We start from the raw sequence: 15,194 nt of genomic DNA on the forward strand, positions 1-15,194 counted from the left end.
ATATTGACCATAAAGACCATATGATGAACACATACTAGACCTGCTGAAGTCCATAGACAACAAAAAAGTTGTATATACAGAAAACCTGAAAAATCAAAAATGTATGCATAAAGTACATTAAGTCATTTACAATTTAAGTCATTTTCACACTTGTGTAAAATTAAATTTCCATAATCAAGCCATTTTCATTTCCAGCAAAAGTTGCTGAACTGCGAGATAGCCAGATAACTGAGACAAATTTGTCACTTTATTTCCTATAACACTGACTGAATAGTAGGACTACCAGATTAGAAATGTCGGCATAAACTAAGGTTCAAATTTTGCTTTTACCCTGAGAATGTTTTTGATTACAGTCTGTGGAACACTGGTTTGGCGGGAGAGACGCTCACCATGATGGCTAACTGTATCCCAAACATCGTCAACCTCAGGTATTGTAATACTGCATATTGTGTAATACATCATGATGGCTTAGATATAGGGTAGCGTACCCCTGCTGTGTCAGTGCAGGTCAACCCTGTGTCCTGTAAGAAGGTATTTGGTTGTTTTTTATGACATTACTATGCTTTTTTACACAAAAACTGAAAATTGATTTATGTTCTAAAATCACTTTGAAGATGTAATGGAAAAAATAATATCAGATCTGTGATCTCTGGATTACTAAAATAAATATTCTGAAGATTTGTGAAGCATTAGGTTTTAATATTCATTATCTATAAGTCCTCAGCAGTGTTACATATACCTCTGACTTACCTCTGACTGACCTCTGACTTACCTCTGACTGACCTCTGACTTACCTCTGGTAGGACTCAATGGCGATGCTATATCTCACCTGCGTACTTCTGTATTGTCTAGGACACTGATAGTAGACGGCAACTGTGTGGAGGCTGAGAACTGGCATGAACTCATCAGTGAAGAAAGTCCGTAAGTTGTTTCTCAACATTTTCTTATCTAATAATTTTCTGCTACATACAAACAATCAGAATAAATTAACAAAGGCCCTCTTATATATCTATGATCCAGTTGAATCCTTTCTGATCCAGATCAATCAAATCTGATCATGTCTGATCTTGTGTGATCATATTGTGATCCTAAGTGACCCTGTGGCCAAGTTAAGGGGTCAAGGGGTCTGACCTTCTCCTACTACTAGCCCTCCACTACTGGGTCACAGGTTGGAGGCCTATGTGGGGCAGTCGTCAGGTACTGGCCGTAGGTCGGTGGATTTTCTCCAGGAACTCCGGCTTTCCTCCACCACCGAAACCTGGCACGTCCTTAAATGACCATAATTGTTAATAGGACATAAAATACTTGTAAACAAAGCAAATCCTGTTTCTCTGCGATCCGTTATGATTCTGTCAGACTTTTGTCTTTCCTAGCGATGAATTTATGTGAATATACACCTTGTCTTGACCAGGCTACAGAACTTGTCACTGCGACACTGTGGAATCACAGACAAAGGGGCACAATCTCTTGGTACAGCTATAGGCTCGGTCAAAAAGGTCAACATGAAACTCATCTCCCTTAATCTGGCGGGAAATATGATCGGAGACCTGGGCGCAGAACACATTGCCATGGTAATCTATTTTTTATCTAATATGATTTTGTATTTGATCTCTTTTTACCTTTTAAAATTTGATTAATTGTGATATTTTACAACGCCATTCCATGGTAAAGTTGATATCCTAGGCAGCTATTTAGCAGAGATGTCATTTTTTCTCTCCAAATTTAAAGATATATTGTATTGGAACTTTCAGGAAATCCATCCAGTTTTTGTGATTCTTTATTTGTTATCCTTCAGGGTCTGCGGATGAACAGGACTCTGATGTCACTCTCACTCGCATCCAATCAAATCAAAGATAAAGGTGCCATCAAGTTAGGGGAGGTAAGTGTGTCAGTGTTTCTGTGTAAAGGGGAGGTAAGTGTGTCAGTGTTTCTGTGTGAAGGGGATGTAAGTGTGTCAGTGTTTCTGTGTGAAGGGGAGGTAAGTGTGTTAGTGTTTCTTTGTGAAGGGGAGGTAAGTGTGTCAGTGTTTCTGTGTGAAGGGGAGGTAAGTGTGTCAGTGTTTCTGTGTGAAGGGGAGGTAAGTGTGTCAGTGTTTCTGTGTGATATCAATATCTATTCTAATGTAAACTGTTTGTAAAATGAAAAAGCCGTAACTATATAGTTTTCTGTAAATTAATTTTAACTTTTATGTATGAATCCTTTTTCAGTGGTGCTGTTTTTCAGTTGTCTCCCTTCTGTTTCAGGTCCTGTCAAGATTTCCTCTCTCGCATGAAGAAGTTGTAGAGCGACGGAAACAGTTCTCAGAAAAAGGTTCTCCGGATAGAAACAAGTCGGTAGGTGTCACACGTAAAAGGTTCTTCGGACAGAAATAAGTTGATAGGTGAAATACGTAAAATGTTCTCCGGACAGAAATAAGTCTGTAGGTGACACACGTAAAAGGTTCACCGGACAGAAATAAGTCGGTAGGTGACACACGTAAAAGGTTCTCCGGATAGAAATAAGTTGGTAGGTGGCACACTTAAAAGGTTCTCCAGATAGAAATTAGTCGGTAGGTGACACACGTTAAAGGTTCTCCAGACAGAAATAAGTCGGTAGGTGACACACGTTAAAGGTTCTCCAGACAGAAATAAGTCGGTAGGTGACACACGTTAAAGGTTCTTCGGACAGAAATAAGTCGGTAGGTGACACACGTTAAAGGTTCTCTGGAAAGAAATAAGTCGGTAGGTAAAACACGTAAAAGGTTCTCCGGACAGAAATAAGTCGGTAGGTGAAACACGTAAAAGGTTCTCCTGACAGAAATAAGTTGGTAGGTGACACACGTAAAAGGTTCTCCGGAAAGATAAGTCGGTAGGTGAAACACGTAAAAGGTTCTCCGGAAAGAAATAAGTCAGTAGGTGACACACGTAAAAGGTTCTCCGGACAGAAATAAGTCGGTAGGTGACACACGTAAAAGGTCCTCCAGACAGAAATAAGTCGGTAGGTGACACACGTAAAAGGTTCTCCAGACAGAAATAAGTCGGTAGGTGACACACATAAAAGGTTCTCCGGACAGAAATAAGTCGGTAGGTGCCACACGTAAAAGGTTCTCCGGACAGAAATAAGTCGGTAGGTGACACATGTAAAAGGTTCTCCGGACAGAAATAAGTCGGTAGGTGACACACGTAAAAGGTTCTCCGGATAGAAATAAGTCGGAAGGTGGAACACGTCAAAGGTTCTCCGGATAGAAATAAGTCGGTAAGTGACACACTTTCAACTTTCCTTCAAAACAAATTGTACTAAAACATAAATTACTCTTAACCCTTTCACCACTGTAGACCACAATGGACTCATCTAGATAAATGTATGATAAGAGTCTACTAAAGTTACCTAGGGGTGAAAGGGTTAAGTTAGGGGTATACTTGATATTAAGCAATTTAGTCTACTTACTAATAATCTTTTATAACAATAAATTAAGTCTGAAAATTATTATGATCTTCAAGTATGTAATAATGATATATAATTTAAGGATTCCCATACACAAAAACTGTAACTGCGCATTGAAAACTAATTTTCCGGCATGATAATAGTAGCTTTGATGAATTAATTTCTGACAAGAAAACCATACCTTTGTGAATTTTTATGAAAACTAAAGTGAAATTAACAAAATATGATCAACAACAGCCAGTTCTTATTGTAAAACAGTTAGTGGGCTAGACTGGGATTTGAATCCAAGACCTCGGATTGTTATGTTGTCGCTCTAACCAGCTCGGTGGGCTAGACTGGGATTTGAATCCAAGACCTCGGATTGTTATGTTGTCGCTCTAACCAGCTCGGCTACCTAGTCAACAGAGGTGTCCTGGCCAATCTGTGCTACAGTTTTATCCAAAACAATAATTAAGGGGAGGTAACTGTATAACGAAAAACCAGAGTCGGTGGGACAGGGCTCCTTAATAGGAGAACGAGTGGGCAACATGTAATTGTAATGAGCTTGTTTATATGTTTGCTTATTAAATCCAATTGAAAAGGTTTCCAATGTTATTTGTGTAAAGTACATTTAGCTTTTATCACAAAGAACATGTCAAATTATACCTTATAGTTGAGAGTTTAACCCTTTCACCACTGTAGTCCATAATGGACTCATCCAAACAAATGTATGGCAGAGTCTACTAAAGCTACCTAGGGGTGAAAGGGTTAACCCTGTAAAGGTTTCACCTCTTTCTCTAATGGTTTGACCTCTATTAGTAGCTGTTTAACCTCTGTGAATAATAATTTGACCCCAAGAAAACGATTTTTCACATCTATAAATTATGATTTGACCTTTAGATAAAGTTTCAGGATATTTGTTCTATTTGTTATGTGTGTTATGTGTGACTAGCCACCACCCAGCCGACGTGCTGATTCGAAGGATCGGCCAGGCAGTGTACGCAGTAGCTCTCATGCTGATAAGGACAAAAAGGCAGGGAAACCCTCCGGCAAAAAGAAGGTGAGAACTCCAATTCTAAACTGTACCAAGAAGAGTTGTTCATTATAAAACCTGTATATAATTTTTACTTGAATATGTTTAAATTGAAAAAAATGTTGCAGTAAAATTTAATTGTGCCATTTTGGCAAAATATTCCAAATTCTACCTATATCAAAATATCCTGACATTCAACCTTGACTCTATTAATTATAAAATCTCCATATATATAGGCCCCAGTCGTGTACATGTATTACAGTGTTTTGGCCCCAGTCGTGTACATGCATTACAGTGTTTAGGCCCCAGTCATGTACATGTAATACAGTGTTTATAGGCCTGTAACAACATGTAATACAAATTGTTTAGGCCCCAGTCGTGTACATGTAATACAAAGTGTTTAGGCCCCAGTCATGTATGTAATACAAAGTGTTTAGGCCCCAGTCGTGTACATGTAATACAATGTGTTTAGGCCCCAGTCATGTATAAAATGGCTTCTGATTGAAGGATGGTAAAGGTGGGAAAGATGCTAAAGAAGAGGAGAAACATGATAAAACTAAAGGAGGGAAGAAAGAAAAGGAGGAGAAAGGAGGGCAGAAAAAAGGTAAACCAGAATGAGTTGAGATAACCACATTAATATTGAGATGATGTGTTTGATAGTTTTGAAGTTTCACAGTATGCTGTTGTGGTGTTGATTTATCTGATACTTCTGGCTGAAATTTCTTGAAAAAAAAAAGAATGTTTAAAAAAATGTCTTCAATATCATTTTTGTATAAATTTGCTTTTAATAGAATTTGTTTCAAATTTGAAAACATCAAGATCAGTATTTTAGTATAATACAAGGCCCATTATTTTCCAAACCATATTGTCTATCTACCTATGATTATAAATATACTATATTGTACTTAATGGTAAAACAGTCCAATTTCATTGCAAATTTAAACAAAATGAGTATATATCATCAAAAGTTAACTGTATTGTACAATATTAATACAGGACTCTGTTCTATTAAGTTTCTTCAAAACTGAGGTTATTAAAATGATGAAACTCAGAGTGTTGTGTAAATTATTGTTTAAAAATAGCATCAGCTTGTGCTCTTTGGATTTTTTTCCGATTTTATTTTTGTAAGAGAATCTCAATCTCACCTTTGATAACTTAGGATAATACCAGGTGATAGCCCCAGCAGAAACTTCAGAATATTTCTAAATAAAAACCACCTCACTCAAAAGTCCCAATATGTTTTTGACTGGTATACAAAGTCGACTTGACATGGTTGCTTTACCCTATTTATCCAGCAATAAGCCCATGTCTGGTAATAAGCCCATGTCTGGTAATAAGCCCATTTCTGGTAATAAGCCCATGTCTGGTAATAAGCCCACCCATATATATATTGCAGTTCTGTAGAAGTGCAACCAAATGCTATTTCATTGTCCTGTGATAAGCCCACCCTCTTATAACTTTGAGTCAGGTGTGTTGGTCCCTGGGCTAATTGCTGGATAAGTACGTTAAGTTGTAGAAACCACTGTGTGATAGCCGCGTGTTACCCTGTATACACCCTCTACCCAGCCTAGTTCTGCCAGCAATCAGATTACCACAATCACAAAATGAGTATCCAAGCTTTGGAGCAAACTCCTTATAACCAGAGTTTTTTTAATTAAATTTTGAAACAGCCTGTTCCTGTATGAATTGGGAAAATATAGCATTATTTCTTTTGAAATTGGGAATTTATTCCTCAATTTTTTCCTCATTTTGGGAAAATAAATCACTTTTTAGCTGGAGAAACAGCCTGTATTCGGCTGTAAAACTTAGCAAACAAAAATCACTGATAACAAACTGTTACCAAGGAAACGTCTGTATCACCCGTGTTAGGCTACACACAACAATCCTATAGACATCCGTATCTGATGAGTGGAAATAAACGATATTTTATTTGGCCGAACAATATTCTATTATAACTAGAATGCCAATTTTACAAACTATGATAATTTTTATTACCATCTATAAACTTTAAAAAAAAATCAAGAAAGGATTATGACCTCATAGTCTGAATATTAGACTGATATAAAACAAAATGAAACTTATCCCCTTCCCTGTGGGAGTTTTCATGCATGTGGTATATTTTTTTTCTGATAAAGATAACTACTATACTATTTTATCTTTACCTGTATTTTATCCGCACTTTTTAATTAATTTATTAGTGAAAATGTAGTGAAAATTTTAGAGGAAAAAAGAGCTGAGGTTTTGGTGAAAGATTTGAGAAATTAAAATGAATTTATTTTAGCTCATCTGAGCCAAAAGCTCATTGATACAGACCGATTTGATGTTTGATGTATCCCCATTTCTCAGAGATTAGTTCAAAATGACATTAGATCAAAATGTTATATTTTGAAGAAAAATAGAAACCCCTTTTCATACTTCAAGCACTCTGTACAAATCATTTTTTCCTTTTTACTGGTTTTGCCATTTTTCTTCATTCATGTTTAATGCATTATAATGTAAATACAATTGTTATCATTACGCTGTATGGATTGATCATGTAACACCAGGTCTGTGACACTTGTGTTACAGTGGCGGACCCTGAATATTAATATCCCAGAATGCACCGCTATAAATATGTCTAAAAGAGAAAAAAAAAAGTTTTTCAAAAAACTCAAGGGTCCATTATCACAGAATTTCTAGAATGCTTCATTCTGAGCTCAAACTAAATCTGCCATAGACTTAACAGAAAGACTTAAACTCAGACTCAGCTTGAAGCGGACTAAAAGTGTCAGCAGTATAATAATACAGTGTAATGGAGTGGAGGACCTCCACTACATAACATCAGTGAGGAATACTATGGCGAAACCAGAAGTAGGGGAAACTGACATCCAGTGTTTTGTTTTCTGGAAGAGGTTTGGTTTACATATTGGATTTGTTTTACCTTGAACAGATTCCCGAGGAGGAAAAGGTTAACAAGCACTTGTTCTATTGTCTTTACTGGTGTGGCTAGAAACTATGTCAGACAACTCACATATGTCTCCTCCACACAGATACACAGCTTCAAAAGTTATATCACACATTCACAATTTATTCTTCTTTTAATGATATTAACTCAAAACACCAACACTGTGATACAGTGGATGGTGTTTTCAGGATAATAAATTGAAAAATGTGTGACACAATTATTCTTACCAAGTGGTTCGAAAAATGATACAAGCACAAACTTATGAAGAATATATACTCACATCTATATAACAGATTTTCGTACACTGAATACAAAAGTCATACTGAAATATTTAACTATTTCATTTGAAATTTACAAAAGTTAACAATATCAATATTTGGAGTATTGTGTCTCTGTGAGGAGGAAGTCATACCTGAGTATTCTAGTCTTGTTGTCAACACAGATTAACGTGTAATGTTTATCTCTGGTTATATCTGACATGTCCTGTGTTGTGTACCACTAGTTATATCTGACATGTCCTGTGTACCACTAGTTATATCTGACATGTCCTGTGTACCACTAGTTATATCTGACATGTCCTGTGTACCACTAGTTATATCTGACATGTCCTGTGTACCACTAGTTATATCTGACATGTCCTGTGTACCACTAGTTATATCTGACATGTCCTGTGTACCACTAGTTATATCTGACATGTCCTGTGTACCACTAGTTATATCTGACATGTCCTGTGTACCACTAGTTATATCTGACATGTCCTGTGTACCACTAGTTATATCTGACATGTCCTGTGTACCACTAGTTATATCTGACATGTCCTGTGTACCACTAGTTATATCTGACATGTCCTGTGTACCACTAGTTATATCTGACATGTCCTGTGTACCACTAGTTATATCTGACATGTCCTGTGTACCACTAGTTATATCTGACATGTCCTGTGTACCACTAGTTATATCTGACATGTCCTGTGTACCACTAGTTATATCTGACATGTCCTGTGTACCACTAGTTATATCTGACATGTCCTGTGTACCACTAGTTATATCTGACATGTCCTGTGTACCACTAGTTATATCTGACATGTCCTGTGTACCACTAGTTATATCTGACATGTCCTGTGTACCACTAGTTATATCTGACATGTCCTGTGTACCACTAGTTATATCTGACATGTCCTGTGTACCACTAGTTATATCTGACATGTCCTGTGTACCACTAGTTATATCTGACATGTCCTGTGTACCACTAGTTATATCTGACATGTCCTGTGTACCACTAGTTATATCTGACATGTCCTGTGTACCACTAGTTATATCTGACATGTCCTGTGTACCACTAGTTATATCTGACATGTCCTGTGTACCACTAGTTATATCTGACATGTCCTGTGTACCACTAGTTATATCTGACATGTCCTGTGTACCACTAGTTATATCTGACATGTCCTGTGTACCACTAGTTATATCTGACATGTCCTGTGTACCACTAGTTATATCTGACATGTCCTGTGTACCACTAGTTATATCTGACATGTCCTGTGTACCACTAGTTATATCTGACATGTCCTGTGTACCACTAGTTATATCTGACATGTCCTGTGTACCACTAGTTATATCTGACATGTCCTGTGTACCACTAGTTATATCTGACATGTCCTGTGTACCACTAGTTATATCTGACATGTCCTGTGTACCACTAGTTATATCTGACATGTCCTGTGTACCACTAGTTATATCTGACATGTCCTGTGTACCACTAGTTATATCTGACATGTCCTGTGTACCACTAGTTATATCTGACATGTCCTGTGTACCACTAGTTATATCTGACATGTCCTGTGTACCACTAGTTATATCTGACATGTCCTGTGTACCACTAGTTATATCTGACATGTCCTGTGTACCACTAGTTATATCTGACATGTCCTGTGTACCACTAGTTATATCTGACATGTCCTGTGTACCACTAGTTATATCTGACATGTCCTGTGTACCACTAGTTATATCTGACATGTCCTGTGTACCACTAGTTATATCTGACATGTCCTGTGTACCACTAGTTATATCTGACATGTCCTGTGTACCACTAGTTATATCTGACATGTCCTGTGTACCACTAGTTATATCTGACATGTCCTGTGTACCACTAGTTATATCTGACATGTCCTGTGTACCACTAGTTATATCTGACATGTCCTGTGTACCACTAGTTATATCTGACATGTCCTGTGTACCACTAGTTATATCTGACATGTCCTGTGTACCACTAGTTATATCTGACATGTCCTGTGTACCACTAGTTATATCTGACATGTCCTGTGTACCACTAGTTATATCTGACATGTCCTGTGTACCACTAGTTATATCTGACATGTCCTGTGTACCACTAGTTATATCTGACATGTCCTGTGTACCACTAGTTATATCTGACATGTCCTGTGTACCACTAGTTATATCTGACATGTCCTGTGTACCACTAGTTATATCTGACATGTCCTGTGTACCACTAGTTATATCTGACATGTCCTGTGTACCACTAGTTATATCTGACATGTCCTGTGTACCACTAGTTATATCTGACATGTCCTGTGTACCACTAGTTATATCTGACATGTCCTGTGTACCACTAGTTATATCTGACATGTCCTGTGTACCACTAGTTATATCTGACATGTCCTGTGTACCACTAGTTATATCTGACATGTCCTGTGTACCACTAGTTATATCTGACATGTCCTGTGTACCACTAGTTATATCTGACATGTCCTGTGTACCACTAGTTATATCTGACATGTCCTGTGTACCACTAGTTATATCTGACATGTCCTGTGTACCACTAGTTATATCTGACATGTCCTGTGTACCACTAGTTATATCTGACATGTCCTGTGTACCACTAGTTATATCTGACATGTCCTGTGTACCACTAGTTATATCTGACATGTCCTGTGTACCACTAGTTATATCTGACATGTCCTGTGTACCACTAGTTATATCTGACATGTCCTGTGTACCACTAGTTATATCTGACATGTCCTGTGTACCACTAGTTATATCTGACATGTCCTGTGTACCACTAGTTATATCTGACATGTCCTGTGTACCACTAGTTATATCTGACATGTCCTGTGTACCACTAGTTATATCTGACATGTCCTGTGTACCACTAGTTATATCTGACATGTCCTGTGTACCACTAGTTATATCTGACATGTCCTGTGTACCACTAGTTATATCTGACATGTCCTGTGTACCACTAGTTATATCTGACATGTCCTGTGTACCACTAGTTATATCTGACATGTCCTGTGTACCACTAGTTATATCTGACATGTCCTGTGTACCACTAGTTATATCTGACATGTCCTGTGTACCACTAGTTATATCTGACATGTCCTGTGTACCACTAGTTATATCTGACATGTCCTGTGTACCACTAGTTATATCTGACATGTCCTGTGTACCACTAGATTTATAGATTACACCAGCGGTACACATCACAGGACAGGTCCAGATCACACCATGCCTGAGTGTAGATAAACAGTGATACAAACCAGACACATGTTATATTGGGATCATTACATTAAACTCTGTGTTGACACTTGGTACTTTTTAACTACTGTCTATGATGAAATGCTGTTCAGCGCCATGACACTGCATTGCCATTCAACTGAAATCATGTTGAAAAACCAGTTCTAAATTTGAACATTTATTTTAAAGATGAATAAATTTCCCAAAGATCATTTTAAAGAAACTTATTATAACAAAGTTTTTCTGATTTGATTTGATTGCTGATAAAAGTGAAAAATATATCTTACCTACAAATAAAAGGCAGACTTGTATAAAGAAAAAGCTGGATAAACATGGTTTCAGTAGAATGATGTGGCGTGTCAACTGTCTTCTATATAAAACATGTCTAGCTTGTGAAGGGTGTAGCGCTATATAAATCATGTCTAGCTTGTGAAGGGTGTAGCGCTATATAAATCATGTCTAGCTTGTGAAGGGTGTAGCTCTATATAAAACATGTCTATCTTCATAATGTGTACTAGGGTTAGGGGTGTACTCAGGGGTGGCTCATGAGCCACACACCTGGTCACGTACAATCATAATGTGTACTTGGGTTAGCGGGGTAGGAGTGGCTCATGAGCCACACACCTGGTCACGTACAATCAAAATGTGTACTAGGGTTAGCGGTGTAGGGGTGGCTCATGAGCCACACACCTGGTCACGTACAATCATAATGTGTACTAGGGTTAGCGGTGTACTCAGGGGTGGCTCATGAGCCACACACCTGGTCACGTACAATCATAATGTGTACTAGGGTTAGCGGTGTAGGGGTGGCTCATGAGCCACACACCTGGTCACGTACAATCATAATGTGTACTAGGGTTAGCGGGGTAGGGGTGGCTCATGAGCCACACACCTGGTCACGTACAATCATAATGTGTACTTGGGTTAGCGGGGTAGGAGTGGCTCATGAGCCACACACCTGGTCACGTACAATCAAAATGTGTACTAGGGTTAGCGGTGTAGGGGTGGCTCATGAGCCACACACCTGGTCACGTACAATCATAATGTGTACTAGGGTTAGCGGTGTACTCAGGGGTGGCTCATGAGCCACACACCTGGTCACGTACAATCATAATGTGTACTAGGGTTAGCGGTGTAGGGGTGGCTCATGAGCCACACACCTGGTCACGTACAATCATAATGTGTACTAGGGTTAGCGGTGTACTCAGGGGTGGCTCATGAGCCACACACCTGGTCACGTACAATCATAATGTGTACTAGGGTTAGCGGTGTAGGGGTGGCTCATGAGCCACACACCTGGTCACGTACAATCATAATACGGTACCACTACAGTTTAACCTTTATTAAAAACTTAATGAACTTTTTATTGTACATGGTATTATATTATATATCAAGAAATTAGTCTAGAATTCCTCAAATTTAAAGTGACTGTTATTAGCTTGAAGTGACTATATTCTGTAGTTTCAGGTTAAAATGAGACCTGTTAAAGTGACTGTTCCCACCTTAGGGTTAGGGTTAGGGTTACCCTACCCCTAACCCTAACCCTAACTGAATTTTAAGAAATGAATTTGTGTAATTTAAGATGGTTACAGGGGTTAGGACAATAGTTACAGGGGTTAGGGCAGTAGTTACAGGGGTTAGGGCAGTAGTTACAGGGGTTAGGGCAGTAGTTACAGGGGTTAGGGCAGTAGTTACATGGCAGTAGTTACAGTGGTTAGGGCAGTGGTTACAGGGGTAAGGGCAGTAGTTACAGGGGTTAGAGCAGTAGCTACAGGGGTTAGGGCAATATTTACAGGGGTTAGGGTAGTAGTTACAGGGCAGTATTTACAGGGGTTAGGGCAGTAGTTACATGGGTTAGGGCAGTAGTTACAGCGGCTAGGGCAGTAGTTACATGGGTTAGGGCAGTAATTACATGGGTTAGGGCAGTAGTTACAGGGGTTAGGGCAGTAGTTACATGGCAGTAGTTACAGTGGTTAGGGCAGTGGTTACAGGGGTAAGGGCAGTAGTTACAGGGGTTAGAGCAGTAGCTACAGGGGTTAGGGCAATATTTACAGGGGTTAGGGTAGTAGTTACAGGGCAGAATTTACAGGGGTTAGGGCAGTCGTTACATGGGTTAGGGCAGTAGTTTCAGGGATTAGGGCAGTAGTTACATGGGTTAGGGCAGAAGTTTCAGGGGTTAGGGCAGTAGTTACATGGGTTAGGGCAGAAGTTTCAGGGGTTAGGGCAGTAGTTACATGGGGTAGGGCAGTAATTACATGGGTTAGGGCAGTAGTTACATGGGTTAGGGCAGTAGTTTCAGGGGTTAGGGCAGTAGTTACAGGGGTTAGGGCAGTATGGCATGTGTATTTATCTTTAACGTATCACTGACACCTTCATGTCAATCTAATTCTGTCATTTTCAGTTTCTGTAGCCTTCTGGCTATCAGGGGTCAAATAGCATTTCCATTTCTATCATCAACAGCAACCTATAAAACTAAACTTTACCTTCACATTGCCACTTGTTCTCAAAATCCTCCTCGTCCATCACTAAAGCGTCGATGATGTGATGGGGATTCTCCACTATTAAAAAATCACTAGAGTAAAACAGTTACCTATAAGTATGGCAGGCCTTTGAACATTTGACCTATTTTGTACGCTGTAGTTATACTATAACTCCAAGTTACATATTCAAGTTATTTAATAACTTTATAAATTTATATAGTTAAAAGGAGCATCAAATTCTTAAACGACTTCTTCAATTGCAGCAGTCAGTATATAAACTGTTTCAATTTGCATGTAAAATGTTCTAAATTGCAAAGAAATTATTAAAAAAAATCATGAAAATTAATTTTTGTATGTGATAAATTTTCTTCTTCCTCAGTAATACATATAGTTTTATAAACAAATTCTTATAAAAAAAGAGTGCAATTTATGATGTTATGAAACTAACATAGAAATAATTTTCCCCATAACTGATAATGTAGCATTACTTTATCATTTCTCAATTATAACATTTTCAGGCTCTGCAGGTATGTCATGATATTAGATTTGGATTTTAACATTTCTGCGATTGTTTGAACTTTTTTGAGTTTTGTTGTGTTGTCATGACGATATATTAATTACAGGATCTATGCCAGAACGAGGTTCCCAACAACACGCCTTCTTACACAGAGCAGGTCTGCCCGAAACAATCTAGTACTCTTAACACTGAGCTTTAATCTTAATAAATGTTCATCAAAGTTAACTCATTCACCCCTGCAGACACATTTAAACTCTTCCAATTCAAAGGTTGGAATAGTCCATTATGAAATTTCAGGGGTAAATGAGTTAATTAGAAACAGCAATATCCCGGATAGGCTAGAAATTTATTGATTAATCACTGATCTGACTGGTTTTAAAATTCACGTTTTATGACAATTTTTGCAGCGTGGGATATTGTGCGGTCCAAACTTTTACCATCAGGTATCTGGTTTGTCTGGTAAAGACAGCAAACAATAAAAAAAGTTTTTAATTATTATTAGCAATTACATATGACAACATAATAAAGTAAATAACCTACAAACAGAACAACAAGTAAAATGTCATATAATGCATGTCACCGAAATTTGTTTACTAGAAAACAACTTACTTAACTTATAATATTTCTTACACTCTAAAAATTAAAAATATTAAAATTATGTTTGAAATAACATTATAGATAATTAAAAGAAATATTGAATTAATCACATCTTCAATATAATTAAAAGCTTAGCAATGCTGAATCTCATTTCAATTAGACACCACAACACATGAAGTTAATGTACCGGTAAATATATGTCCTGTTGATGAAATCACAAACAATTCAAATGATAACTCAGTGTATCCTGTAGGTTCTCGTTTCAATGTCTACCTAGAGATGTTTCGTCTAGAGTGTCTGTCGTTATTGTCGGGGGTAAATGTAAAAAAAAAAAAAATGGGTAATGGGTAATGGGTCTTTAGATAGTGAGTCTGAAAACAAAGCATTCCTTGTTTTCAGCTTCTCTCCTTTTCGCCTCTGAATCTGCCTTCAATCATCATTGTAAACTGACGTCATTAAAAACAGAAAAGCTCCTCCCGTCAATGACATTTTACCAATAATACTATAATGTGTGTATATGATATCAGCATTTATGTTAGGGGATAACTTTGATCATCAGTTGCACGAATTTTATACCTTCAAATTGGGTTCCAAGTTACGTAAGGTTTGCTACTTGGGAAGTGGGTTGTAAGAATCTTATTGTAAGCAAGCAGTGAAGACAGACCTCTGAACTGTTTCAGTCTAGGGG

At 37.9% G+C, this 15,194-nt stretch overlaps 1 protein-coding gene across 18 annotated transcripts in view; it reads left to right on the plus strand.

Moving 5' to 3' along the window:
• LOC110465945 (leucine-rich repeat-containing protein 71-like) overlaps positions 1-15,194 on the plus strand; it is a 57,027-nt gene that overhangs the window by 29,942 nt on the left and 11,891 nt on the right. For 6 of the 18 annotated variants that reach the window (XM_021522145.1, XM_021522136.1, XM_021522140.1 and 3 more), the window contains 9 exons: positions 354-428; positions 853-921; positions 1,412-1,571; positions 1,796-1,879; positions 2,244-2,333; positions 4,355-4,462; positions 4,943-5,039; positions 7,365-7,382; positions 14,016-14,066. In XM_021522145.1, coding sequence (XP_021377820.1) covers positions 354-428; positions 853-921; positions 1,412-1,571; positions 1,796-1,879; positions 2,244-2,333; positions 4,355-4,462; positions 4,943-5,039; positions 7,365-7,382; positions 14,016-14,066 — 752 coding nt within the window. Of the gene's footprint in view, positions 1-353; positions 429-852; positions 922-1,411; positions 1,572-1,795; positions 1,880-2,243; positions 2,334-4,354; positions 4,463-4,942; positions 5,040-7,364; positions 7,383-13,910; positions 13,920-14,015; positions 14,067-15,194 lie in introns of all 18 variants that reach the window. The other 12 variants (XM_021522144.1, XM_021522149.1, XM_021522153.1 and 9 more) reach the window with 5 other exon arrangements.

The sequence above is a fragment of the Mizuhopecten yessoensis genome, unplaced genomic scaffold, assembly GCF_002113885.1.
Source record: "Mizuhopecten yessoensis strain PY_sf001 unplaced genomic scaffold, ASM211388v2 scaffold11109, whole genome shotgun sequence".
NCBI classification, from domain to species: domain Eukaryota; kingdom Metazoa; phylum Mollusca; class Bivalvia; order Pectinida; family Pectinidae; genus Mizuhopecten; species Mizuhopecten yessoensis.